Source organism: Hemiscyllium ocellatum, chromosome 11 (assembly GCF_020745735.1).
Source record: "Hemiscyllium ocellatum isolate sHemOce1 chromosome 11, sHemOce1.pat.X.cur, whole genome shotgun sequence".
Taxonomy (NCBI): domain Eukaryota; kingdom Metazoa; phylum Chordata; class Chondrichthyes; order Orectolobiformes; family Hemiscylliidae; genus Hemiscyllium; species Hemiscyllium ocellatum.
In genome coordinates this window covers 57,297,661-57,325,579 of record NC_083411.1, presented here as the reverse complement: position 1 = coordinate 57,325,579, position 27,919 = coordinate 57,297,661, and the positions used below count along the sequence as shown (strand labels likewise).

Genomic DNA, 27,919 nt, shown 5'->3' with positions numbered 1-27,919 from the left:
GACTGACCAGCAGTGCCACAGGGAGTAATGGTCACTGCTGGCACCAGAAGCAACCTCCAGAATCAAAGTGCTGGAGTTCCACAGGGGGAGCCAGTAGTGAGGTCACATGACAGGAAATGGGAGCGAAGGTCCAGGGAGAGTAGGGAGACTCAACAGCAAGGTCAGGAATGCAATGAATATCTGGATAGGCTGGGACTTTGAGCTGGTCTCATTGATAGAGTCAGCCATCTCCTTTTCTGAGCCTTCCTGTTCTCCCCTTACCACGCAAACCCACAATTGCAGGGGAATATTAACTGATGCTCTAGGCTTTGCGTACACCTTATAATGTTGTAGGCCGGACACAAGCATGGGATGGCAAACGAGGAGACTGTATGGGCCCTCCTGCCTACTAGTGCAGGACTGTAAGAACTTGCTGTTTACAACAACCTCAAAGACCAACCTCCTAACCATTGCATTAGGGGTTTAGTATCCTGTAATGATGTCACAGAGCAGCTTTTCATTGGGAAGAGATACCACAGTGTAAGCTGAATTAAGAAACGAAAAACAGAAATTCTTGGTGAATTGGGCAAAACCCGAAAACCGAACACTGTTTACATTAGAAATACTTGCAGAGAAGCAAATGATGTAGACTGACTAGCATTAATGATAAGGATTACAGAATAGTTTATCAAATAATCCTTTAGATGTATTGTTGAGAAAAGACACATTTTGTCAAATCCTTTTGTCCTGCATTTATTGGGACATTTTGCAAGAATCCCAACCAATTCAAGGTGAAAAGTAAATTCTGTCATCTGAAAGGAGACTATTGATTGGTTGCTAAATGAATTCTGATTGGCAGAGATGTTGCCGTGGAGAATGCACCCACTAATGCTGATTGACAATTAACTGCCAGGTTTTGATTAGAGAATGTGGAATTTCACGCCATGGAGAGGAAGAGGCTGAGGGGGATTTCACTAAAGTTCACAAAATAATGAGAGGTCTGGGCAGAGCAAACAGGAACAATTAGCTCAATCTCATTAAATCTGTGCTGTTTAGACCTTGATGTTTTGATTGATTTGCAAAAGTAGCAAATAGAGTCATAGAGATGTACAGCACAGAAACAGACCCTTCAGTCCAATCGTCCATGCTGGTCAGATATCCCAACCTAATCTAGTCCCATTTGCCGGCATTTGGCCCATTTCCCTCAAAACCCTTCCTAATCATAGACACATCCAGATGCCTTTTAAATGTTGCAATTGTACCAGCCTCTGCCACTTCCTCTGGCAGCTCATTCAAAATACGGATTACCCTCCGCATGAAAAAGTTACCCCTTACATCCCTTTTAAATTTTTCCCCTCTCACCCTAAACCTGTGCTGTCTAGTTCTGGACTCTCCCACTCCAGGGAAAAGACCTTGTCTATTTACCCTATCCAAGCCCCTCATGATTTTATAAATCTCGAGAAGGTCACCCTTCAGCCTCCAACGCTCCAGGGAAAACAGCCCCAGCCTATTCAGCCTCTCCCTGAAACTCAATCCTCCAACCCTGGCAACATCATAGTAATTTTTTTCTGAACCCTTTCAAGTTTCACAACATCCTTCCAATAGGAGGGAAACCAGAATTGCATATGATATTCCAAAAGTGGCCTAACTAATGTCCTGGGCAGCCACAACATGGCCTCCCAACTCCTATTTCAATGCTGTGACCAATAAAGGAAAGCATTCAAGACACCTTCTTCACTATCCTATCTAATTGTGACTCCACGTCCAAGGAACTATGAACCTGTACCTCAAGGTCTCTTTGTTCAGCAAACACACCCCCCCCCCCACCCCCACTCCCCCACGACCTTCCCAACAAGTGTACAAGTCCTGCTCTGATTTGCCTTACCAAAACATAAATGACAAAATGCACCGATCCTTGTGGCACACCATTGGTCACAGGCCTCCAGTCTGAAAAGCAACTCTCCATCACCACCCTCTGTCTTCTACCTTTGAGCCAGTTCCGTATCCAAATAGCTAGTTCTCCCTGTATTCCACGAGATCTAACCTTGCTAATCAGTATTCCATGAGGAACCTTGTTGAACACATTATTGAAGTCCATATAGATCACGTCCACCGCTCTGCCCTCATCAATCTGCTTTGTTACTTCTTCAAAAAAACTCAATCAAGTTTGTGAGACATGATTTCCCACACACAAAGCCATTATAATTATCCCTAATCAGTACTTGCCTTTCCAAATACATATAAATCCTGTCCCTCAGGATTCCCTCCAACAACTTGCCCACCACCGATGTCAGGCTCTCTGAAATATAGTTCCGTGGCTTGTCCTTACCACCTTTCTTAAATAGTGGCACCACGTTAGCCAACCTCCAGTCTTCCAGCACCTCACCTGTGACTATCGATGATACAAATATCTCAGCAATCATTTCTCTAGCTTCCCACAGAGTTCTTAGGTAGACTTGATTAGATCCTGGGAATTTATCCACTTTTATGCATTTCAAGACATCCAGTACCACCTCTTCTTCAATATGGACATTTTTCAAGATGTCACCATCTATTTCCCTACATTCTATATCTTCCATGTCCTTCTTCACAGTAAACACTGATGTAAAATACTTGTTTAGTATCTTCCCCATCTCCTGCAGCTCCACACACAGGCCTCCTTGCTGATCATTGAGGGGCTCTATTCTCTCCCTAGTTACACTTTTGTCCTCAATGTATTTATAAAATCCCTTTGGATTTTTCTTAAACCTATTTGCCATTGCTATCTCATGTCCCTTTTTGCCCTTCTGATTTCCCTCTTAAGTATACTCCTACTGCCTCTATACTCTAAGGATTCCTTCGAACTCTGCTGTCAATACCTGACATATGCTTTCTTCTTCTTCATAACCAAAACCTTAACATCTGTAGTCATCAACATTCCCTATACCTACCAACCTTTCTTTTCACCCTAACGGGAATATACTATTTCTGGATTCTCATTATCTCATTTCTGAAGACTTCCCATTTTCCAGCTGTACCTTTACCTGCAAACATCTGCCCGCGATCAGCTTTTGAAAGTTCTTGCCTAATACCATCAAAATTGGCCTTTCTCCAATTTCGAACTTCAACTTTTAGATTCAGTCTATTCTTTTCTATCACTATTTTAAAACGAATAGAATTATGGTCGCTGGCCCCAAAGTGCTCCCCCACTGACACCTCAGTCACCTGCCCTGCCTTATTTCCCAAGAGTAAGTCAAGTTTTGCACCTCTCTAGTCAGTACATCCACATACTGAATCAGAAGATTTTTTTCAGCACACTTAACAAATTCCTCTCCATCAAAACCCTTGATACGATGGCAGTCCCAGTCTAAGTTAAAATCCCCTACCATACCAACTCTATTATTCTTACAGATAGCTGAGATCTCCTTACAAATTTGTTTCTTAATTTCCCACTGACTATTGGTGGGGTTTATAATACAATCCCAATAAGGTGATCATCCGTTTCTTATTTCTCAATTCCTCCCAAATAACGTCCCTGGATGTACTCCCAGGAATATCCTGCCTCAGTAGAGCAGTTATGCTATCCTTTATCAAAAATGCCACTCCCCCTCCTCTCTTGCCCCCCTTTCTATCCTTCCTATAGGATTTGTATCCTGGAACATTAAGCTGCCAATCCTGTCCATCTCTGAGCCACATCTCTGTAATTGCAATGACATCCCAGTCCGATATTCCTAACCATGCCTTCCCCGTTAGCTCTCTTGAATTGAAATAATTACAGTTTAATTTATCAGTCCAACCTGTAGTTGTTTTCTGCTTTGTTCTTGCCTGCTTTAACTAGTTACCTTTCCCAACCAATCTCAAATTGATCTTTTTCTTCACTATTTCCCTGGGTCCCACTATTCCCCCCCCACCCCCCACCGACCCCACTCCCACCCCCCACCTTACTAGTTTAAATCCTCCTGAGCAGCTCGAGCAATTTTCCCTGCCAGTATATTCATCCCCTTCCAATTCAGGTGCAATCCATCCTTCTTGTGGAGGTCACTTCTACCCCAGAAGAGATTTCATTGATCCATTAATGTAAACCCTTCTCCCCTGCACTATCTCCTCAGCCACACATTCATCTGCTCTTTCCTTCTATTCATACCCTCATTAGCTTGTAGTACCAGGGTTATTCCACATATTGCTACCCTAGAGAACCTCCTCTTGAATTCCTGCCTAAGCTTCTATATTGTCCCTTTAGAATCTCATCCTTTTCCCTTCCTATATCATTAGTTCCAAAGTGTACAATGACCTCCTGCTGGTCCCTCTCCCCCTTGAGAACATTCGGCACTCTCTCCAACATATCCTTGATCCTGGCAACACACCATTCTGATTTTTCACTGTTGGCCCCAGAAGTGTCTGTCTATGCCTCTGACTAGAAAGTCCCCTCTCACAATTGATCTCTTGGAACCTGACGTACCCCTCATTACATTGAGAACCAGTCTCCGGACCAGAAATTTGGCTGTTCGTGCTACATTCCCCGGAAAGTCCATCACCCCCTACATTTTCCAAAACAGCATACTTGTGTGAGATGGGGACAGCCACAGAAGACTCCTGTACTACCTGCCTACCCATCCTAATTTTCCTGGAGTTAACCCATCTACCTGAATGTTTCTGCGGCTTTTCTCGCTTCCTATAACTGCCACCCGTCATATTCCCTAGCTCTTGTAAATTCCTTATTGCCTCTAACTGCTGGTCCAACCGAACCATGCGATCTGATAGGATTCACAATCAAAGACACTTCCTGCAGAAGTAACCATCAGTAACATGGAAATGCTCCCTAAACTCCCACATCTGATAGGAAGAGCACCTCACTCAACTAAAGGTCATCGTTGCTCCTTCACAATCTACAGACCCAGAAAATAGCACCATCTTTTTGCTCTTAAAAAAAAACACTGCTCCATGCTAACTTAGTACCTATGGTTTATATTTTTAAAATTTAATCAACAGACCGATCTCAATAAAAGATATAATTAAGAAAGAATCCACTCTATTCACTACTGTAGATTTACAGCAAGATTACAAGTACAAACTATGCACATGTCTGTTCCTGTGCTGTGAGCTCACCCACACAGGTTCCTCTAAGGTCAGCTGTGAATTTCACTGTTTGTTAAATTTTCCTAAATGCACTCTAATGTCCAGAGATACATGAACTCAAACAGCAAAAGCAGTGATAGTGCAGATTCACTGCTGTGTCAGACAGCAGGGTCAGTCTTTCTCTGACCCTGTGGTCACTGCCTTTGTCTGTCATCCTCCTTTTAAAAGTGCCATTGTTTTGATCTTTTATTGCAGAATCATTCGGTGTACTAGAGACAGCGCTGGATAATCACTGAAATGGGAATAATGTCCAGGGTTATGGGAAAAAGCCGGGGGAATAATACTAAGGCCTTCTGCGCATTCAGAGGGCTGGTACAGGCATGATGGGCTGAATGGCTTCTTTCTGCACCATAACAACTCAGATTCTGTGAACTTTGTGTAGTTGAGACAGACAAATCATAACCTTGGTCTTATATAGAACAGTACGGTACAGACACTAATCCTTCAGTCCACAATATTGTACCGAACATGATGCAAAATTAAACTATTTTCTTCTGCCTGCCATTGGTTCACATCCCTTCATTCCTTGCATATTCATGTCTTTAATTAAAAGTTCCTAAATGCCTTTATCATATCTGCCTCCACCCCCACCCCGGCAGCCTGTTCCAGACTCCTGCCACTCTTTGTGTAAAAAAACTTGCCCCTCACATCTCCTTTGAACTTTTGCCCTCTCACCTTAAATGCTTCTCTTAGTATTTTTGAACTGTGGGGGGGAAAAAGATTCTGACTGTCAACCCTATCTATCCATCTCATAATTTTGTAGGCTTCTATCAGCCGCTCCAGAGAAAACAACCTGAGTTTTTCTAGCCTCTCCTTAGAGCTCATACCCTCTAATCCAAGCCTCATCCTGGTAAACCTCTTCTACACCCTCTCCAAAGCCTCCACATCCTTCTTGTAATGTGGCGACTAGAATTAAACGCAATAGTCGTCATGCAGCCTAAGCAAAGTCTTATAAAGCTGTAACATGACCTCCTGATTCTTGTACTCAGTTCCCTGAGCAATAACGGCAAGTACGCCATAAACTTTCTTTATCACCCTACTTGTGACGATTTGTTTTGATCTGTATTTGATGCTGAAATGAGCTTCTGACAACATTTTCATAACACCACTAAAACCATATATTTTTGCCTGCATAATCTGATTCGATTCCTCTGTAGTTACAGAAATCCTCTGTTGCAAAAATCCACACCCATGCAGTCATGCCATTGGCACTTGGCTATTCAAATAGCAAATCGAGAGTTTGATGTTGGAAAAGCACAGCAGGTCAGGCAGCATCCAAGGAGCAGGAGAATCGACATTTTTGGCTAAAGCCCTTCATCACGGCTTTAGCCCGAAACATTAATTCTCTGCTCCTTGGATGCTGCCTGACCAGCTGTGCTTTTCCAGCACCACACTCTTGACTCTGACCTCCAGCATCTGCAGTCCTCACTTTCTCCTATTCAAGTAACAACTCAGCTGACCTCCCAAATCCGACCCTCTGTGAACTTAATAATTCAAATCTGTGCTCTTAATTACATCAAGTCCTGATCATCGATCATTCCTTTCTCACTAATTCATATTGGCTCCTGCTTAAGTAAGTACTCAAGTTTAACATTCTCCTGCTTGTTTCCAAATCTTTCCATGGTCTTGGCTCACCCTTTCCTGGAAATCTCTGTGACATGTGTGGTTGTCTAAATCAAGCATTTTGAACCCTTGCTGTTTAAATAGTTTGACCATTAGTAGATGGCCCCTCAGTTGCTGAATTACGGGACTTTGGAATTCCTTCCTCAAAACTCACTGTCTCCCTGCCTTTTCTCTCATTGAAAGCATGAAGAAACAAAATGTGAGATTGATCTTGACAAACCTGTACTGAAACCAGGAAATGTTCCACGTGGACTTTATTCGAAAACTACTGAATCCCACCACCTAATGCCACTACTTGTTATTACAACCAGACAAACGTAAAGATCTGCAATGCAGAAGACACCATTCTGAAACTGAGAGATAGTTTTGAAACAGTCCAAACTCCAACTTTGTAAGGTGCATAAATAGTGTATGAATTGATTGAGAATTTAATGAAATCAACCTAACAATCTGTGATCCATGACTGAAATACAAAATATAGAGTTTAGTGGACCTTTTGTTTATATTTGTTAAATTAAGGTGACCTGCATTTTCCAAGGTATTGCAACACACTGATATGTTCATATTTGTGATGTGTTCCAATAGTGCAATTCTTTTATTATTTTAAAACCTATCTTTGATTTAATTGCATAAATGTGATAAATTATGTTTTTTTGTAACATTGAAATAACCATAGTCCTATCAGATCACAGGGCTGCTCTCTCAACAGAGAGCGAGGTGATTGATGGTGGTTTAACCTGAGGATCAAGGGGAGAGTTCCAGAAGGAGAGTTCATCACAGTAACCTCAGCTGGTACAGGGATTGGCATCACTCAGCATCACCAACTCACCCATCCAACCAACTGAGCTAACCGATCCACTTTCTTTTAGTTGTATATTCAAACATTCACAGATACTACTTCCAGTCCACTCCAGCTTTAGTGCCTGAACCAAGATGGTATCACGGTGGACTGAACTGAGCATAAGTGAAAGGACAACAAAAAGACATTTTGACTTTGAAACAATATGCTTTGCATTGCATCTATCATGATCCAAAACCTAATTTTATGTTCTCTGTTCCTTAATCTTTAAAAGATTTCAAAGCGTCCCTCACCTGCCACAAGGTGGGGCCCTCAGCTTGGACAACTCTCACCACAGCCATGATGGGGATCCACATAATACAGAAGATGGTCATACACCAGCCCAGTGCTCCTGACCAGACAGGGTATTCAACAGATCCATATCTTAGTGGGGCAAATGTTGTCAAGGACCAGATTAAGACTGCCTGAATGTGGATAAGATACAAAACTAAATCAGAAACAGAATGAGAGATTGGGTATTTTCAGTTTAAATCAAAATAATGTGTAACAGCTTCTTACCACCAGCAAACACGGAGAGATCAGAATCCAACACATTCTCCACCACAGCCAGAAGAGCCAAGTCCTTTCCCCAATCATCATCTCAATGTCCTTGATGAATCTGTTTGTCCCTGTGAACAACAAGGAAGAAGAGAGACACCATCACTCACTCTGTCCTGTCTTTAGGGCAGCTTGTTTACTGTTGAAGTTCATCTTGTACAGGGTGGCACTGATGAACAGGTTAACCCAGAGAAGGGATTGCTCCAGATTTCAAACAGGATAAGGAAATTGATTCTTGTCACCAACTGATTGATCTTTCTCTCCCATTTTAGGAACAAGGGTCTGTCCATCCCAGCACAAATTGGAAACATAAGCTTTTCCTGGAATGAGTTCTTCTTGGGCGATGAAGGTAACTTGGAATTTGAAACACAAACAGATCAATCATGACCGTATTGATGGTGGAGCAGGCTTGAGGGGCTGAATGGGTCTATTTCTGCTAAGGACTTGTAAAATATGAAAGTGAAGAGTTCATAACAAACCCTAAATATAGAAACATGTGAACAACAGCAAAAATAGGCTAATTTTCTCTAATCTTATTACAAATCACTTGTTAGGGATACGATTAATACTGATAGAAACCAATGAAGGGTAAAGAGTGGGGTGTTTCCAATGTAAAGAACAGGGGTATAAGTGTAATTAATTAAAACTTATAAAATACACCATTGAGTTAAATGCAATAGAGATGACCACTTAGGTGATATGTTGCAACTGTAGCATGTGGGTGCTGCTGGATTCCTAAAGAAATCCAGTTATATTGGATCAGCTCAAACATTTGATATAGTACCACACATGAGGCTCCTTAATAACCTGAGAGCCCATTGTGCTGGGTGTACAGTATGACCATGGATAGTGAATTGGTGAGCTGATAGAAGATCGACAGCAGTATCTTGTCGGGATCTGGATGATGTGAGCTTGGCAAGGTTTATTCGAGAATTGGATGAGAACTGTAGCAATTCTGATGTCGGGAAGACCATTTTTTTTTTATTCTTTCAGTAAGCAATGAGCTGAATCTGTCACTCAGCAGTGATGAGTTCCTAATTAATGGGATTATTCCCTATTAAGCAGCAAGCTAATGGTACAACACGCCTAACTAATATTCAGCTTCCTATCTTAAACTCACCTAACAAGCTCAACATTGAGAAAACTTGACCTGGAGATTAGAGTGGGGATCTCGTGAATTCAGCTTGTTACCTGCTCCAAATGACCTAAATATTAGGCACTGAGGTCTCAGAGAATACTCCAAGGATGCCAGCCACATACACTTTACATTCATGGTATTGGATCTGATATGTGCCAGTCTCTAATATCTTGCTGGGCCATCTCAGAAAATTTCTACACTTCAGTACTGCACCACAGTCTGCCCCAGTGACTATCATTGTAATGCCTCGGCCAGCACACCCAAGAGCATGAACCCAGGCTGCATCTCCAGGCTGGTCACTTGCTGTCCCAATTCTCACTCATTCTGAGCTGGCCTGGATGCTCACAACACCTCTCCCTTGCCTTGCCTTTTGCCTTTGTGTGTTTGCTACCTCAGCCAGGGATATTATTCCAGTCGCTCCTTGCCATTTAGTGCAGACACAAAGGAAGGAATCTTGTTGTGGTTGTCAACAGGACTCTGTCAAATCAAGGAGGGTGTAATGGGGTGCTGGCACAGTAAGTCATGGGCAGTCTCTGATACCAATTCCATGTGCTTAGACATGGGCAACCAGCTGCTCAGGGTGGTCAACATTAGTGTTTACTCCACGTAAGGGGTTAGGAACTGAATGAAGGTCAGCCCACCACCTGGCTTGAGTCTTTCTGCTCTACTGTGGGCTGCTTACTTCCTGAAATGAGACAGAGGCAGGTATTAATGGAGATGAAAGGACGTGTCCCAATTGTTACTGTAGGTGCAGCTGGGAGGTATCCTGAGTGAACAAGCAGTGCAGAGGGACTGCAGGATTAATGGTGTCTGGGATTGGGGTAGGTGTGAGTGAGCGGAGGGGGACAGATTGCAAGCTGTAGTGAGATTGGTAGGGCATGAGACTCAGTGGAAGGTGGGTATAGCAAGAGAGTTACGGTGAGGGTGAGATAACAAACATGGTAGCACTTACTAGCAAAGTGGAGAAGATCATTGACTTCCTTCTTTCACTGCTGGGTATTCCTCCAGATGGCTGAGATTGCACTGATCCAGGTGGCAACCTCGGACCAGGTTGTCATGTCATGCCCTGATCTTACCAATCCAGGGGTAAGAAGAAATCCCACCTCAACACCACACTATGCAGTAGAACCTTTAGATCCCTACCCATCAGGCAGGACACTCCTTCCCCCTGCCTGCCTGCTATGTCTGGGATCAATATAAGTAACACTGTAGGGTTGTTCTAGACTGACAGTGTTTGTATGGATACTTAACGGGCTTTTAATGAAGTTGTAACCACAACATATGGAGCTGCCAGTGTTGGCCTGGGTGGACAAGGTCAGAAGTCACATGGCACCACATTATAGTCCAAAAGGTTTATTTGAAATCAAATGCTTTCGGAGCACTGCCCCTTCGTCAGGTGAAGTAAAGAGAAGCACACAGACACAGAGTTTATAATCAGAGAGATCAAAATATCATACAAGTGGTGTGAGTGGAGTGTTGACAGACTGAATAATAGGTCTCTGCAGGTGATCAAGAGTGTCAGATGGTGTGAATAAAGTGTCAACAGCTGAATAGCAGGTGAAGGGATGATCTATAATCTGATTCATTAAGGAAGAGAGATAATTACAAAATATTAAAAATAAGGTAGTTCTGGAGACAAACCAAATGACTGGAATAACATGGTAGGTATAAGAGTCACACGCCGAGGGTCTAACCAAAGTAACAAGTACTAATCCAAAACTGTACACATTAAATAAGGTAGAGAGATCATAATAAGTTATCAAGGTGATGGTGTCAAAACTGGACAGTAAGGAAGATCTTACAGGTACAGAACAGTGTAATGGGGTCACATGTAGTACGACTTGTAACCAAGATCGTGGTTGAGGCCATCTTCATGGCTACAGAACTCAGCTATTGGTTTCAGCTCAGTAATTCTGTGCTATTGTGGTCCTCAAGATACAAAACAACACAGAATTATTGTGAGGTAGCAGTGCTAACCACTGGGCCACTGTGCCACCCAAAGTGGGGACATTTTCAGGATGGCAACCTGTAACTGTATGACAGAGATTAGAGCTAGGGCCTCGATTATGACTGGAATGAAGAAAGTAAATATACAATCACCAAGTTTCCAGATCACAAAAATAGGTGGGAGGGCATTTGGTGAGGATGACACAAAGATTCTATTGAGGGATACAACAGGTTATGTGAAAGAACAAAAACTAGCCAGGTAGAATATAAAGTGGAAAAATGTGAGTAATACACTTTGGCGGGAGGAATAGAGGAGTTGAATATTATTTGACTGAAAAGACTGCAGAAAGCTGCAGCACAGAAGGATTTGGGGTTCCTTGTGCATAAATCTGAAAAGCCTGGCCTTTAAATTTTATGGGTATGAGGGAAGGAAAATGGATAGTTGGCCTTTATTTCAAAGCAAACAGAATACAAAAATAGGTAAGCTTTGTTATAAATGTTCAAGGCACTAGTGAGACCATGGCTGGAATATTCGGAACAGTTTCTATTCCTCCATGGGATGAGGATGCCACTGGCTCAGTAGAATTTATCGTCCATCCCAGAGAGCAGTTAAGAGTCAACCATACTGCTATGTGTCCAGAGTCACATGTTGTCCAGACCAGGTAAGGATAGCAGTTTCTTTCCCTGAAGGACATTAGCAAACCAGAGGGGTTTTTTCAATCATTGACATTGATTCAAGGTCATAATTGGACTCTTAATTCTAGATTTTTATTGAATTCAATAAAACGGGGCAGCACAGTGATTCAGTGGTGAGCAATGTTGCCTCACAGCACCACGGACCTGGGTTCAAATCCAGCCTCAGGTGGCTGTCTGTGTGGATTTTGCACATTCTCCCCATGTCTGTATGGGTTTCCTCCAGGTGCTCCAGTTTCCTCCCACAGTCCAAAGTTATGCAGCTTGGTTGGACTGGCCGTGCTAATTTCCTCTATAATGTCCACGGATGTGCAGGCTAGGCTGGTTAGGCATGGGAAATGCATGATTACGGGGATAGGGTAGGGGTCTGGGTCTGGGTAGGATGCTCATCAAAGAGTTGGTGTGCACTCGTTGGGCCAAATGGCCCGCTTCCACATTGCAGAGATTTTATGATTCAAATTGCACCATTTGCCATGATGGGATTCGAGCCTGGATCCCTAAGGCAGTACCTGGGTTAACAATCCAGCGATTATATCATCAGGTCATCATCTCCCCCTCAAAAAAAATATATTGGCTTTGGAGGCAGTCCAAAGAAGGTTCATGAGATTAATTTCGGATATGGAGAGATTTTCTTTTCAGGAGTGTTCGAGTAGTTTGGGCTTGAGCTCTTTTGAATTTCGTGGAATAAGAGGCGATCTATTTTGAAAAGTATATGATTGTTAACGATTGTGCTTGATCAGATATAGGAATAGAGGCTGTTTTCACTTATGCTAGAGTCTGGGACCAGAAGGCATCTCCTGAGAACCAAGAGGTTACATATTTAAGACAGAGATGAGGAAGACTTTTTGCTCTTAGAGTGCAGTGGTATTCTTTTTACCACAGAGTGCTGTTGAGGCTAGGTATATAAGTCTATTCATGTAAGATAGATTGTAAATCAGTAAAGGAATCAAACATTGTGGGGAAATGGTAGGAAAGTGGAGTGAAGGATAGTCAAATCAGCCATGACCTCATTGAATGGTGGCGCAAAATCAGTGGGGTGAATGGCCTACTTCAACTCCTCTGTCTTATGGTCTCATTGTCTTAAGTACTTATATTGCTATAAAACTCATACTTACACAGTCTGGGCTCTGTGCTGCCTCACTACATACAACAAACACACAGTAACTGCAAGCTGGCTGCTAATATTATCACTGCTACTGAAGGTCAGTCAGGAACCTTTGTACATCACATATTTGTGAAGCAATCTAACAGCAGAAAGATAAACTCCCTATGTGATCTTGGATTTGTGCAATAATACAAGTATCAGCAATTAACAAGACAATGACTGTAGTAAAATTGGCTGAAATCCAGCAAAAACAAGTGGATCCTGAGTGAAGGATGCAAAAAATGATGTTGTGTGTTTCATGCTGGTTTCTGGAACCAATTAGGTTTCATTGTCAGGAAGAGCAAGTGAATTCTGATACACGTCTGCCAGCATCTGATTCATTTGGTCTGATTTTATTAAAGAAACCTTAATTTTCACAAAGTACTTTAAATTTAATCTGTTTATTTGTTTCGGTCTCTTTTATGATTGACTGACCATAGATCCAGCTGAGACCGATGAGTTGCAGGAGAGCTGTTATAACGAGAATCCAGTCCGTAACGTAATGATCCATTAAATTTAGCCAGTAAATCCCAGCCTAAAATTAAATGGAAAATTCAAAAATGTTACACAGGAAAATGATCGTACTCTTACTTTCAAATTCAGACTTTGATGAGATTTGAAAAATGTATACATGTAAGTGCTTATAATAAAAGCACAATTCTAACTAAAGCAAATTCAGAAGTCACAATGTCAGGTTATATTCCAACAGATTTATTTGAAATCACAAGCTTCTTCATCAGATGATGAAGGAGCAGTGCTCTGAAAGCTTCTGATTTCAAATAAACCTGTTGGATTATAGCCTGACATCGTATGACTTCTGAAATTGTCCACTCCAGTCCAACATTGTCACTTCCACATCATAACTAAAGCAAAATACTACAGATGCTGGAAATCTGAAACAAACACAGAAATTCCTGGAAAAAATCAGCAGGTCTGGCAGTATCTGTGGAGAAAGAAACTAACATATTGATTCCAGTCTGGTACAACTCATCTTCAGAACTGTTCCAACACAATTCTAACTCGATGCTCAATATTCCCTCATTCATTTGTGTGTGGGATTCAATTATGTTGCTGTTCCCTCTTCTCCATTCTCACCTGAAAGTCATTTTTGAAATGGGGAGATCAGAATTTACCTGCAGTGTTCCAAATGTGATCTCACGTGATCAAATAAGTGAAGAGGTTACCTCAGAGTCCAATTGGACCTTGATCAGCTGGGCCAATGGGCTGAGGAGTGACAGATGGGGTTTAATTTAGATAAATGTGAGGTGCTGCATTTTCGAAAAGTAAGTTAGGGCAGAATTTATACACTTAATGTTAAGGTCCTGGGGAGCGTTGTTGAACAAAGAGACCTTGGGGCGCAGTTTCATGCAGAAGGTGGTGTGTGTATGGAAGTTTTGGAGGCTGGTATAATTACAACATTTAAAAGGCTTTTGGATGGATATATAAATAGGAATAGTCTAGAGTGATATGGGCCCAATGCTGGCAAATAAGACTACATTAATTTAGGATATCTGATACCATGGATGAAGGATCTGTTTCTGTGCTGTACATCTCTGACTTTATGACCCTATGGGCGGCATGGTGGCTCAGTAGTTAGCACTACTGCCTCACAGCGCCAGAGACCCAGGTTCAATTCCCGCCTCAGGCAACTGTCTGTGTGGAGTTTGCACATTCTCCCTGTGTCTGCGTGAGCACTCTCCGGGTGTTCTGGTTTCCTCCCACACTCCAAAAATGTGCAGGTTAGGTGAGTTGGCCATGCTAAATTGTCTGTAGTGTTAGGTGTAGGGGAATGGGTCTGGGTGGGTTGCTCTTCGGAGGGTTGGTGTGGACTTGTTGGGCCGAAAGGGCCTGTTTCCACATTGTAAGTAATCTAATCTAATCTAAATACATCCTAGATTTAGACATCATGACCCCTCATGTACATCTTAACTCTTTGCCTCCAGTTTTAACTGCCTGGGAACATTGCATTAATGGGATTTGTGAAATTACCAACTCTCCCCACTCAGTATCTGAACTACATTCCCATTCAACACAAATATCTGAATAAGGGAACATGGCTCAGGAGTAGGCCATCCTGTCCCTGGGGCTTACTCCACCATTTAATAAGGTTAAAATCACACACCAGGTTATGATCCAACAGGTTTATTTGGAAGCACTAGCTTTCTGACCGCCGCTCCTTCATCAGGTGGTTATGGAGTATAAGATCGTATGACATAGAATTCAAAGCAAACTTTTGAAAGCTAGTGCTTCCAAAAGAACCTGTTGGACTATAACCTGGTGATATGTGATTTTCAACTTTGTACATCCTAGTCCAACACTGGCACCTCCACATAATTTAATAAGGTTACCGCTGTTATGAATTGCTTTGAATATATTTGCGTCCTTCTTTCCATAATACAAGCAATACTGTATACAGACTCTCACATTATGGAACCATCAGTGCACTGTATAACTGAAGCTTAACATCTCTACTTTTGTATCCACTCAGCCTTGCAGCAAATGATAAAGTTATATTAGCTTTCCCAAATATATAGGTGAGGACTGCAAATGCTGGAGATCAAAGTTGAAGAGTGCGGTGCTGGAAAAACACAGCCAGTCAGGCAGCATCTGAGGAGCAGGAGAGTTGATGTTTTGGGCATAAGCCCTTCATCAGGAATGAGGCTTGTGGGCCAAGGGGGCTGAGAGATAAATGGGAGAGGGATGAGGCTGGGAGGGAGGATAGCTGAGAATGCACTAGGTAATATATCTCCCTCCCCACCCCTATCCATGGTCCATAAAGACCATTCCTTCTGCAACTCCCTTGTTCAGTCCATGCCCCCACCAACCCACCCTCCTATCCTGGCACCTTCCCCTGCCACCAAAAGAATTGCAAAACTCCACCCACGCCTCCCCACTTACCTCCGTCCAAGGCCCCAAAGGAGCCTTCCACATCTGTCAGAGATTTATCTGCACTTCCACACACATCATCTACTATGTCTGTTGCTCCCAATGTGGTCTCCTCTACATCGGGGAGACAGAACTCCAGTTTGCAGAACGTTTCAGAGGGCATCTCCAGGACACACGCTCAAACAATCCCATTGCCCCATTGCCGAACACTTTAACTCCCCATTCACTAAGGACATGCAAGGCCTGGGCCTCCTCCACCGCCAAACCCTAACCACCCGATGCCTGGAGGAAGAATGCCTCATCTTCCACATTGGGACCCTCCAACCACATAGGATCAATGTGGATTTCACCAGTTTCCTCATTTTCCCTCCCCCCACCTTATCCCAGATGCAACTTTCCAACTGGACACCACCCTCTTGACCTGTCCTACCTGTCCATCTTCCTTCCCACCTATCTACTCCATCCTCCTCTCTGACCTATCGCCTTCACCCCCAACTTCATCTACCTATCGCATTCTCAGCTACCTTACCCCCAGCCCACTCCTTCTCTCATTTATCTGTCAGCCCTCTTGGGCCACCAGCCTCACTCCTGATGAAGGTCTCATACCCAAAACATTGATTTTCCTGCTCGTTGGATTCTGCCTGATCTGCTGTGCTTTTCCAGCAGCACACTCTTCGTTTTTCCTAAATATATTGGAGGGTTGTTTTTCAGACTGGAGGCCTGTGACCAGTGGAGTGCCACAAGGATTGCTGCTGGGTCCTCTACTTTTTGTCATTTATATAAATGATTTGGATGTGAGCGTAAGAGGTACAGTTAGTAAATTTGCAGATGACACCAAAATTGGAGGTGTAGTGGACAGCGAAGAAGGTTACCTCAGATTACAACAGGATCTTGATCAGATGGGCCAATGGGCTGAGAAGTGACAGATGGAGTTTAATTCAGATAAATGCGAGGTGCTGCATTTTGGGAAAGCAAATCTTAGGACTTATATGCTTAATGGTAAGGGCGGAGGGAGTGTTACTGAACAAAGAGACCTTGGAGTGGAATCGCTGGTAGATAGGATCGTGAAGAAGGCATTTGGTATGCTTTCCTTTATTGGTTAGAGTATTGAGTACAGGAGTTAGAAGGTCATGATGCGGCTGTACAGGACATTGGTTAGACCACTGTTGAAATATTGTGTGCAATTCTAGTCTCCTTCCTATTGGAAAGATTAGATTAGATTATTTACAGTGTGGAAACAAGCCCTTCGGCCCAACAAGTCCACACCGATCCGCCGAAGCGCAACCCACTCAGACCCATTCCCCTACATTTACCCCTTCATCTAACACTATGGGCAATTTAACTTGGCCAATTCACCTAACTTGCACATTTTTGGATTGTGGGAGGAAACCGGCGCACCCGGAGGAAACCCACACAGACACGGGGAGAATGTGCAAACTCCACACAGAGAGTCACCTGAGGCGGGAATTGAACCCGGGTCTCTGGCGCTGTGAGGCAGCAGTGCTAACCACTGTGCCATCGTTGTGAAATATGAAAGGGTTCAGAAAAGATTTACAAGGATGTTGCCAGGGTTGGAGGATTTGAGCTATAGGGAGAGGTTGAACAGGCTGGGGCTGTTTTCCTTGGCACGTCGGAGGCTGAGGGGTGATCTTATAGAGGTGTACAAAATTATGAGGGGCATAGATAGGATAAATAGACAAAGTTCCCTGGGGTCAGGGAGTCCAGAACTGGAGGGCCTAGGTTTAGGGTGAGAGGGGAAAGATATAATAGAGACCTAAGGGGCAACTTTTTTCCACACAGAGGGTAGTACGTGTATGGAATGAGCTACCAGAGGAAGTGGTGGAGGCTGGTACAATTGCAACATTCAGAAGGCAATTGGATGGGTATATGAAAGGAAGGGTTTGGAGGGATATGGGCTGGGTGCTGGCAGGTTGGACTAGATTGGGTTGGGATATCTGGTCAGCATGGACAGATTGGACTAAAGGGTCTGTTTCCATGCTATACATCTCTATGACTCTATATGCTGCATCTGCACAGTAACTTTTGATTGTCACGCATCCTTCTGTCTCTCAGAGTTCTGCAATCTCTAATCATTTTGATATGATTTTTTTTTATTCTTCCTGCTAAAAGGGAAACACTTCATGTTTTCCTACATTATACTCCATTTGCTACATCTTTGCCCACCGACTTAAACCATCTTTCTCTTTTTATAGCCCCCTTATGTCTTCCTTGAAAATTACTTTCCAATTTTATGTCATCAGCAACTTTGGTAACTGTGTCTTCTACTGCTTCATCTATGTCATTGATGTAAATTGTAAATCATTCAAATGCCAGAATTGACCCTGAGGCACGCCACTTGTTACATCATGAGAACCTGAAAAAAAAACACATTTGTGCTGACTCTCTGTTTACTATTAGCCAGCTAATTTTCTGTCCATGTCAATATGCTAACCCCTGTACCATGAGCTCCTATGTTCTACAATAAATATTAATGTGACACTTTATCAAATGCCTCTGGAAATATAAGAAAAAGTACATCCACCATTTCCCCATTATCCAAACACTCATATTATTTCTGAAATAATTCTAACAAATTGGTGAAATATGTTCTCTCCCTTCACAAGACCGTACTGGCTCTATTTGACTACTTCAAAACCTACATTGTCATGCCACAAATTCCTTAATAATAATTGCTAACATTTTACTTATGATAGATAGTAAGTTAACTGCTCTGTATTTCTTTCTTTTTGAATAAAAGATTTATATTTTCTAACCCAGTCATAGAGTCAAAAGGTGTGGTGCTGGAAAAGCACAGCTGGTCAGGCAGCATCCAAGGAGCAGGAGACAATAGACAATAGACAATAGGTGCAGGAGTAGGCCATTCAGCCCTTCGAGCCTGCACCGCCATTCAATATGATCATGGCTGATCATTCCTAATCAGTATCCGCTTCCTGCCTTATCTCCATAACCCTTGATTCCACTATCTTTGAGAGCTCTATCCAACTCTTTCTTAAATGAATCCAGAGACTGGGCCTCCACTGCCCTCTTGGGTAGAGCATTCCACACAGCCACCACTCTCTGGGTGAAGAAGTTTCTCCTCATCTCTGTCCTAAATGGTCTACCCCGTATTTTTAAGCTGTGTCCTCTGGTTCGGCACTCACCCATCAGCGGAAACATGTTTCCTGCTGCCAGAGTGTCCAATCCTTTCATAATCTTATACGTCTCAATCATATCCCCTCTCAGTCTTCTAAACTCAAGGGTATACAAGCCCAGTCGCTTCAGTCTTTCAGTGTAAGGTAATCCCTCCATTCCAGGAATTGACCTTGTGAACCTACGCTGCACTCCCTCAATAGCCAGAATGTCTTTCCTCAAATTTGGCGACCAGAACTGCACACAGTACTCCAGGTGTGGTCTCACCAGGGCCCTGTACAGCTGCAGAAGCACCTCTTTGCTTCTGTACTCAATCCCTCTTGTTATGAAGGCCAGCATGCTATTAGCTTTCTTCACTACCTGCTGTACCTGCATGCTTGCCTTCATTGACTGGTGTACAAGAACACCCAGATCTCTCTGTACTGCCCCTTTACCTAAATTAATTCCATTGAGGTAGTAATCTGCCTTCCTGTTCTTGCCACCAAAGTGGATAACCATACATTTATCCACATTAAACTGCATCTGCCATGCATCTGCCCACTCACCTAACTTGTCCAGGTCACCCTGTAATCTCCTAACATCCTCATCACATTTCACCCTGCCACCCAGCTTTGTATCATCAGCAAATTTGCTAATGTTATCGCTGATGCCATCTTCTATATCATTAACATATATTGTAAAAAGCTGCGGTCCCACACGGATCCTTGCGGTACCCCACTGGTCACTGCCTGCCATTCCGAAATGGAGCCGTTTATCACTACCCTTTGTTTCCTATCAGCCAACCAATTTTCAATCCAATCTAGTACTTTGCCCCCAATACCATGCGCCCTAAGTTTACTCACTAACCTCCTATGTGGAACTTTATCAAAAGCTTTCTGAAAGTCCAGGTACATTACATCTACTGGATCTCCCTTATCCATCTTCAGAGTTACATCCTCAAAAAACTCCAGAAGATTAGTCAAGCACGATTTCCCCTTCATAAATCCATGCTGACTCTGTCCTATCCTGTTACTACTATCCAGATGTGCCGTAATCTCATCCTTTATAATAGACTCCAGCATCTTTCCCACCACTGAGGTCAGACTAACTGGTCTATAATTTCCTGCTTTCTCTCTCCCACCTTTCTTAAAAAGTGGTATAACATTAGCCAGTCTCCAATCCTCAGGTACCGATCCCGAATCTATCGAATTCTGGAAAATAATCACCAACGCATCCACGATTTCCCGAGCCACCTCCTTCAGTACCCTGGGATGTAGACCATCAGGCCCCGGGGACTTATCAACCTTCAGACCTAACAGTCTCTCCAACACCAAATCCTGGCAAATACAGATTCCCTTAAGTTCAGGTCCTTCGGTCACTGCTACCTCAGGGTCTTCCCCAGTCTTGTGTCTTCCCCAGTGAACACAGATCTGAAGTACCCATTTAATTCTTCTGCCATTTCTTTGTTCCCTGTAATATATTCCCCTGTTTCTGTCTTCAAGGGCCCAATTTTAGTCCTAACCATTTTTTTGCCTTGCACATACTTGAAAAAGCTTTTACTATCCTCCTTTATATTATTGGCCAGTTTACCTTCGTATCTCATTTTTCCTCTGCGTATTTCCTTCTTAGTAATCCTCTGTTGTTCTTTAAAAGCTTCCCAGTCCTCTGTTTTCCCACTTATCTTTGCTATGTTATACTTTTTCTCTTTTAACTTTATATGTTTCTTAACTTCCCTCGTCAGCCACGGCCACCCATGCCTCCTCCTGGGATCTTTCTTCCTTTTAGGAATGAACTGATCCTGCAACTTCTGCATTATACACAGAAATATCTGCCATTGTTCCACCACGGTCATCCCTGCTAAGGTATTGCACCATTGAACTTTGGCCAGCTCCTCCCTCATAGCTCCATAGTTCCCTTTATTCAACAGAAGTACTGTCACTTCCGACTGTACCCTCTCCCTCTCAAATTGCAGATTGAAACTTAATGTATTATGGTCACTACTTCCCAATGGCTCCTTCACTTCGAGGTCTCTGACCAATTCTGGTTAATTACACAATACTAGATCCAGAATTGCCTTCTCCCTGGTCGGCTCCAGCACCAGCTGCTCTAAGAATCCATCTCTGAAGCACTCCATAAAGTCTCTTTCTTGAGGTCCAATACCATCCTGATTCTCCCAGTCTACCTGCATGTTAACATTCCCCATAACAACTGTAGTAACATCTTTACCACAGGTCAATTTCAGCTCCTGATTCAACTTACATCCGACATCCAGACTACTGTTTGGGGGCCTGTAGATGACTCCCAAGAGGGTCGTTTTACCCTTAGTATTTCGCAGCTCTATCCACACTGACTCTACATCCCCTGACTCTAGGTCCCCCCGCGCAAGGGACTGAATATCGTCCCTTTCCAACAAGGCCACTCCACCCCCTCTGCCCGTCAGTCTGTCCTTACGATAGCACGTGTAGCCTTGAATATTCATTTCCCAGGCCCTGTCCACTTGAAGCCACGTCTCAGTTATCCCCACAATATCGTATCTGCCAATTTCCAAAAGAGCCTCAAGCTCATCCATCTTATTTCTAATGCTTCGTGCGTTCATATACAGCATTTTTAATTTGTTACTGCTCTCACCCTTCCCATCAACCCCTATTCCACTCAACCTTACAGCATGATCCCTTTTTGAATTTTCTGCCTCATTGATACAGTTGTCTTTCTTGACTTCTCTTGTTCTAACTTTTCCTTCAACTTCCTTTTTGTACATCCAGTTTGTCCCCTCCCCCCCGCTACTTAGTTTAAATGTAGCGGTGTTGCAGTAGAAAACCTGCCTGCCAGAATGCTGATCCCTAACCTGTTAAGGTGCAAACCGTCTCTCTTGTAGAATTTATGTTTGCCACAAAATGTACCCCAGTGATTCAAGAACTTAAATCCTTGCTTCCTGCACCAGTTCCCCAACCACACATTCAAGTCCATTATCTCCCTGTTTCTGGCCTCACCAGCCCGAGGAACTGGAAGCAAACCAGAGATAACCACCTTGGACGTCCTGCTTTTCAGCCTTCTTCCTCGTTCTCCAAAGTCCCGCTGTAGTATGTGCCTCCTCTTCTTCCCGACATCATTTGTGCCGACATGTACCACCACCTCTGGCTCTTCACCCTCGTCCTTGATGATTTCCTGCACTCTGTCCGCGATGTCTTTCACCCTGGCACCAGGAAGACAACACACCATCTTTAAATCCCGTCTGCTGCCACAAAAACCCCGGTCAGTTCCTCTCACGATGGAGTCCCCTATTACCACGGCTCTATGCGATGTCCGACTCTTCCGCTCTGCCTCTGCGCCAACTTTTGATTGACAGACCTGGCCGCCTCGCGGACTGGCAGTGTCATCAGTCTCCACTGTTTCCAACAGCTTCAACTTGTTCCTGACAGGTACTTCTCCCGGGGTCTCTTGCACCTGTCTCCTCTCTGCCTTCCTCATCGTCTGCTCTCTTCTGCTCTCTTCTGGCATGATTGGTGTAATAACCTCGCTGAAGGTCTTGTCCAGAAAGATCTCATTCCCTCGGATGAGCCTAAGGTCCTCGAGTTCTTTCATCAGCGCTGCAATATGCTCGGTCAATAGCTGAATGTGCACACACTTTCCGCACATGTACGAGTCAGACACACCAGAGTCGTTGACCTCCCACATCAAGCACATAGCGCACTGAACCAGCTGGGCAGTCATGTCTTCACCCTCTTCAACTGTGGCGTAATCACTTCACTCAACCTCCTTTTCAAAGACTCCTGAGCTGAAGCCTCACTCTTCGATTAAAAACTTCCTTAGACCCTTGTTTTGTAGCAAGCCTGTGGACTCTTAATTTAGGTTCTTAACACACCCACTCTAATAGCAAATCACTTACCTTCCCGACCGACTTTGCGCTCCGCCTGAACTTCCGCCCAGCTCCCGCCGCTCTCTGCTGCGAAAAGAGAGAGTTGACGTTTTGAGCACAAGCTCTTCATTTCTGATTAAGGGCTTAAGCTCAAAACATCGACTCTACTGCTCCTCAGATGCTGTCTGACCAGCCGTGCTTTTCCAGCGCCACACTTTTTGACTCTAATCTCCAGCATCTGAAGTCCTCACTTTCTCATGTCGGCCCGACCAAGTAATAATTGAAGTTTCCTTCCGTAAAGGACATTAGTGAACCAAAGGGGTGTTTCTAACAATCAACAATGGATTCATTTGAATTCATTAGACTCTTAATTCCAGAGTCTATTGAATTCAAATTATACCATCTGCCGCGGCAGGATTCAAACCTGGATTCCCAAAACATTCCCTGGATCTCTGGATTAACAGTCTACCGATAATACCAGTAGGCCATTGTCTCCCCTAAGGCTAGGCTAAGCTAAGCATGTTTGCAGACAGTGAGGGAGAAAATTCTGATGCCGATGATCATGACATGATGCTGAGTTGCAGCATCTAACATCAAGGCAACTGAGTTACCAGTCAAGAGCAACTGAAAATAACACACTTCTCTTCAAATCGGTATACAATCACCAGGTCAGAATGAGTTGTCAAACCTCCAAAACGATTTATTGATGGTTGGATTATCAATCTTCTTAATTCACATTTTTATTGTTTGTTGGTAACCTCAGTCAATGCAGAAGTTGAACCTGTGTTGTTGGTGCCCCTCTCCCCCCGCCCCCCCCCCCCCCCCCCCATTGTAAATCAGCCATCCAGGAGAAAGTGAGGACTACAGATACTGGAAATCAGAGTCAAAACGTGTGGTGCTGGAATCATCTTCCTGTTAAAGAGCTTATGGTCGAAACATCAACTCTCCTGCTCCTCAGATGCTGCCTGACCGGCTGTGCTTTTCCAGCATCACTCTCTTTAAAACCAACCATCCAGCCAACTGAGCCAAAAGAAAACAGTGTGGTGGTGGTGGATAAGCAGGAATATCATAGGGGATAGTGGAGGAGCTGATCATCACAGGAGGAGACTGAAGAGAAACAGAAGGAACATCGGTGAAAAGGGAGAAGGCTAGGAGAGGTGGGGAGGGTATATAATGTAGAGGAGGAGGGTAGAGTGTGAACAAATCAAAGGAAACATTAACGGCCGCATCTTTCTCTTAACTGGCTCATACAGAGGGCTAGCAGAGAATGTGCACTATAATGGGAAGGGTTCAAGATCTCTTCCTGCACAACGCAATTATACCCAACAGAAACAGAAATTGAAGAATATGATTGCACAAGGCCTCATTTGAAGGCTTGGCAATGAAGGGAAGCTTTTGCTACAGATTAAAAGTGAATGAACAATTCCGTGTCTCAAACATAATTTCTCTCAGAGAGAAGCACTTGGGTGCACCAACAGTGACAATGGTGGTGGAGCTGGTGGGAAGCAGAGAGTATTCCACATACAGCCATGCAGGAGCATTCACAGGTACATGTATCTGGAAGTTAAGGGCATAGGGATCAGGCTGTTCTGCCACCTGCGGAATTCTAAAAGCAAAGGAATGTGGATGCTGGAAATCTGAAACAAGAACAAAATTTGCCAGAGAAACTCAGCAGGTCAGACAGCTTCTGTGGAGAGAAAGCAGAGTCAACATTTCAGGACCAGTGATCCTTCTTCAGAACTCATTGTTGCTAGGAAAAGATGGGATATACACTGAAGACAGGGATTGGGAGAACGGAGTGAACAACAGGTGGAGATGGAGCCCACACAAAGAGAGAACACTTGTTGGGCAGACAAAGGAATGGATACTGTTGAGCCTGGGCGAAAGAAAAGTTGCTTATGGGGACCATTAGTGAGTGAAAATGGGTTAGCTGCGATGAAAGGAGCCCAAGGTCATCTGGAAACTCTGGTCAGCATCCCATTTCCATTTGGGGTCCCTGCAGTTGTCAGGACTCGATATCAAGTTCAATATTTTTCGGGCCTGAGCACCTTCATCCATGTCATCCCTCCCACTGGGCCTGACCTTGTCAAAACAGTGTTGGGGCATACATAATGGTAAATTCATTGCTTTTGGATCCAATATTCTATCATAATAACAATCGAACTGTTTGAACATAGGACAGAAAACATTTCTTCTGGTATGCACTATCACAAATTTCCATATGTACCAGTTTAGTAAATGATTCATTGTAGGAACAAAACATTGAAAATGATTTGACATAAACCACTTTGATATTTGTTACAATCTGGGCTACTTCAGACACAATGAGAGGTGTACCAACGCCAAATTAGACAATGGCTGTTTGGCTGCACTTACAAAAAAATTACATAAGAAAACATCATCAATATCAATCCAGATGAATATTGGTCAACAGTAAGAAAAAAGACAATGAATGATTCACAACTGAGGGCATTTTGGAAAGTTATTATCAAAGTCCGGCCTGATGGGATACAAAACGTGCCAGATGTGCTCCAAGGGATTTAGCCAGACAAGGATGAGCCAGGGACCCTCAAGAGGCATGCTTTTCAAACATAAACAGATGCTTGTAGCTGAAGCTCTTTAGTAAACTCTATTGCCTCATTATACCAGGGGCATATGGGCATAGGGTGAAAAAGGCCCCTGTACAGCTCACTGTGTATTGCTCAGTTCACAACAGAAAAATCGAGAAGACTGTGAGGGTGTATCAGGCATGTCAAAGTCAGCCACCACATCAACAGAAAAAAAATTTCTCTACCCTCACAAGATTCCAATATATCTTTGGTTGAAGCTTGTAACAGATTTACTTACCATCCACGGTGACAATTTTCACCAAGTCACTGAGTAATATTCCAATTTTCCAACCACCAGACATTGGAAGGATTACTCAACTACACCCATGGTAATCACCATAAGTATAAAGTGCATTGTGTACCTGGAGAAAATATCTGAAATTGGATCATACTGCACTGATAAATATTTTATGGACCTAGGATACCTTGGATGTGTACTACATGGGGTCTAAATCATGTGACAGCCTCACCACATTATCCCAGACCCAATATTTTTGCTGAATGAAATGGTTCATACTATTCAGCCATCCGTCATGAAATGAGCAACTGGACACCATCTCCATATTGCCATGTCACACTTCATAACAATACGTCTAGGTATGGGCTTTCTATTACCAGCAACAATCACATTAAAAAGCAAGTCAGGACACATTTGCCAAGTCATGAACAGTCCAATTTCCTGTAAATATGGGATAAACATCTTGAACATTCAGGCAGAATAAAAACAGCACTCATTTGACATCTGGGTGTGGAATTATCTAGTTTGTGAGAGTGGTAAAAGGTTTGAATCATACATCCCATCCAGGGAACATGGTCACCCACAGAAGTACTCAGAAAGTGCAGTGAGCCTTAAACCCAAGGAGTCACAATATCTAATGGAACAATGAGAAAGAGGAATAGAAAATAATTTGGGGAATTGTACAACATTCTAACATTGAGCATTCTGACTGTGCACAGAACGCCACCAGAGGTAAACTCAGGGAATGAAAATGTTGAACGCAACCATGAAAATAATCTCCTCTTTAACAAAAGGAAAGTCACCAAAATATCAGTGAGCCAAGAACAGTCAGTTGATAAATCTAGATCACAGGACAGAAAGAAGATCATGAGATCTGGAAGGATTATTAAATTATTGATTCATTATACAACCACTTAAAGTCTTAAACAGTTCAATTCTTAAACTCCTAAGCACAGTGACCTATTTTTGGAGTGATAGTTCTCACAACCAGTCTGAGATATATTTATTTTCATTCATGTATGTTATAGGAATATAGTAATATCATTTTAAGAAGAACATGCTGATGAGCATATAACCTTGATATAATACATGTCACTGACAGCTATAGACTTGTTCAGTGTGCAGTACATATTGCGAAGGGAGAGCAGCTATGCTTCCCTGTAACAACTAACCGCGATAACGAATGTGTCTGCTGAGCAATTTTATGACATAATAAACTGAACCGTGGTCCTGTTTCCCAGTCCTATTGTAAGAGTGGATTATCTGAGAATAAACTCAGAATCACAGCAAGATATCAATATGACATGATCACTGCACAACATTAAACAACTGCAAAAAGAAAGGACCAGAACACTAATGCCTTCTTTATTTTTTCATCCTGTGAATTTGATCACCTTTTACAGTTACTGAGTACATGTGAAAACAGCTGATATCACTGAAATACAACCTACCTGTGTCACACATAGAAGGCCAAGCAGATAAAATAACGAACAAACACCAGCTGTCAGAAGAAGGCGCTTTGATTGGACCAATGTAGGGAACTGGTCTTGCAGGGCTGTCATAACTGTTTCTAATGGAAGAAAATGTCAAATGAAGACATTAATTAATAACTTGCACAATGACAGGACAAAACACCACTGGACACACCAAAGCCCTGGAGTAAAAGGTTTCTGCATCCATTTTCTGGCTCTGAGATATGTATTTTTCCCCCAGTTGTATTTTTCCTGTTGCTCTGATGCAGAGGAAAACTGCATCATCGTTATCCTCAAATATCACGTAGGGTGTTTCAACATGAGTGAGTTTCAACATGAGTGAGTTTCAACATGAGTGAATAAGTTTGCTGACCATCCTGCTCCCTGTAAGGCAGGTAAATAAAAATCCCCATCTCTTGAACAGCAAGATCTGTCTCAACGAAAAGATAAATTCTAGGCATGAGAGCAAAGAAAAGATATAGAACATTAACATCTGAGATTGAAAATCACCACAATAGCTATTGGGCAGAGGAACATAGAAATTAGGAGCGAGTGGACAATTCAGCCCTTCAAACCCACTCTACCATTTGTCACATTCATGGCTGTTCTTATTGTGGTCGCAATTCCTGCCTGTTTCCCACAGCCCTTTGTCCCATTTTTCATCAAAACATATCTATTTCTTTCTTGAATTTGT

General features: G+C 43.0%; 1 protein-coding gene across 1 annotated transcript in view; it reads right to left on the bottom strand.

The window, feature by feature from the left end:
- The window catches only part of LOC132820017 (sodium- and chloride-dependent neutral and basic amino acid transporter B(0+)-like), a 51,171-nt gene that overhangs the window by 990 nt on the left and 22,262 nt on the right, over window positions 1-27,919 (bottom strand). Inside the window, exons 9-12 of the mRNA XM_060831943.1 lie at window positions 27,205-27,323; window positions 13,471-13,570; window positions 8,075-8,184; window positions 7,810-7,980 (exon numbers count right to left, since the gene is read on the bottom strand). Of these exons, the coding sequence (XP_060687926.1) occupies window positions 7,810-7,980; window positions 8,075-8,184; window positions 13,471-13,570; window positions 27,205-27,323 (500 nt within the window). The remainder of the gene's footprint in view (window positions 1-7,809; window positions 7,981-8,074; window positions 8,185-13,470; window positions 13,571-27,204; window positions 27,324-27,919) is intronic.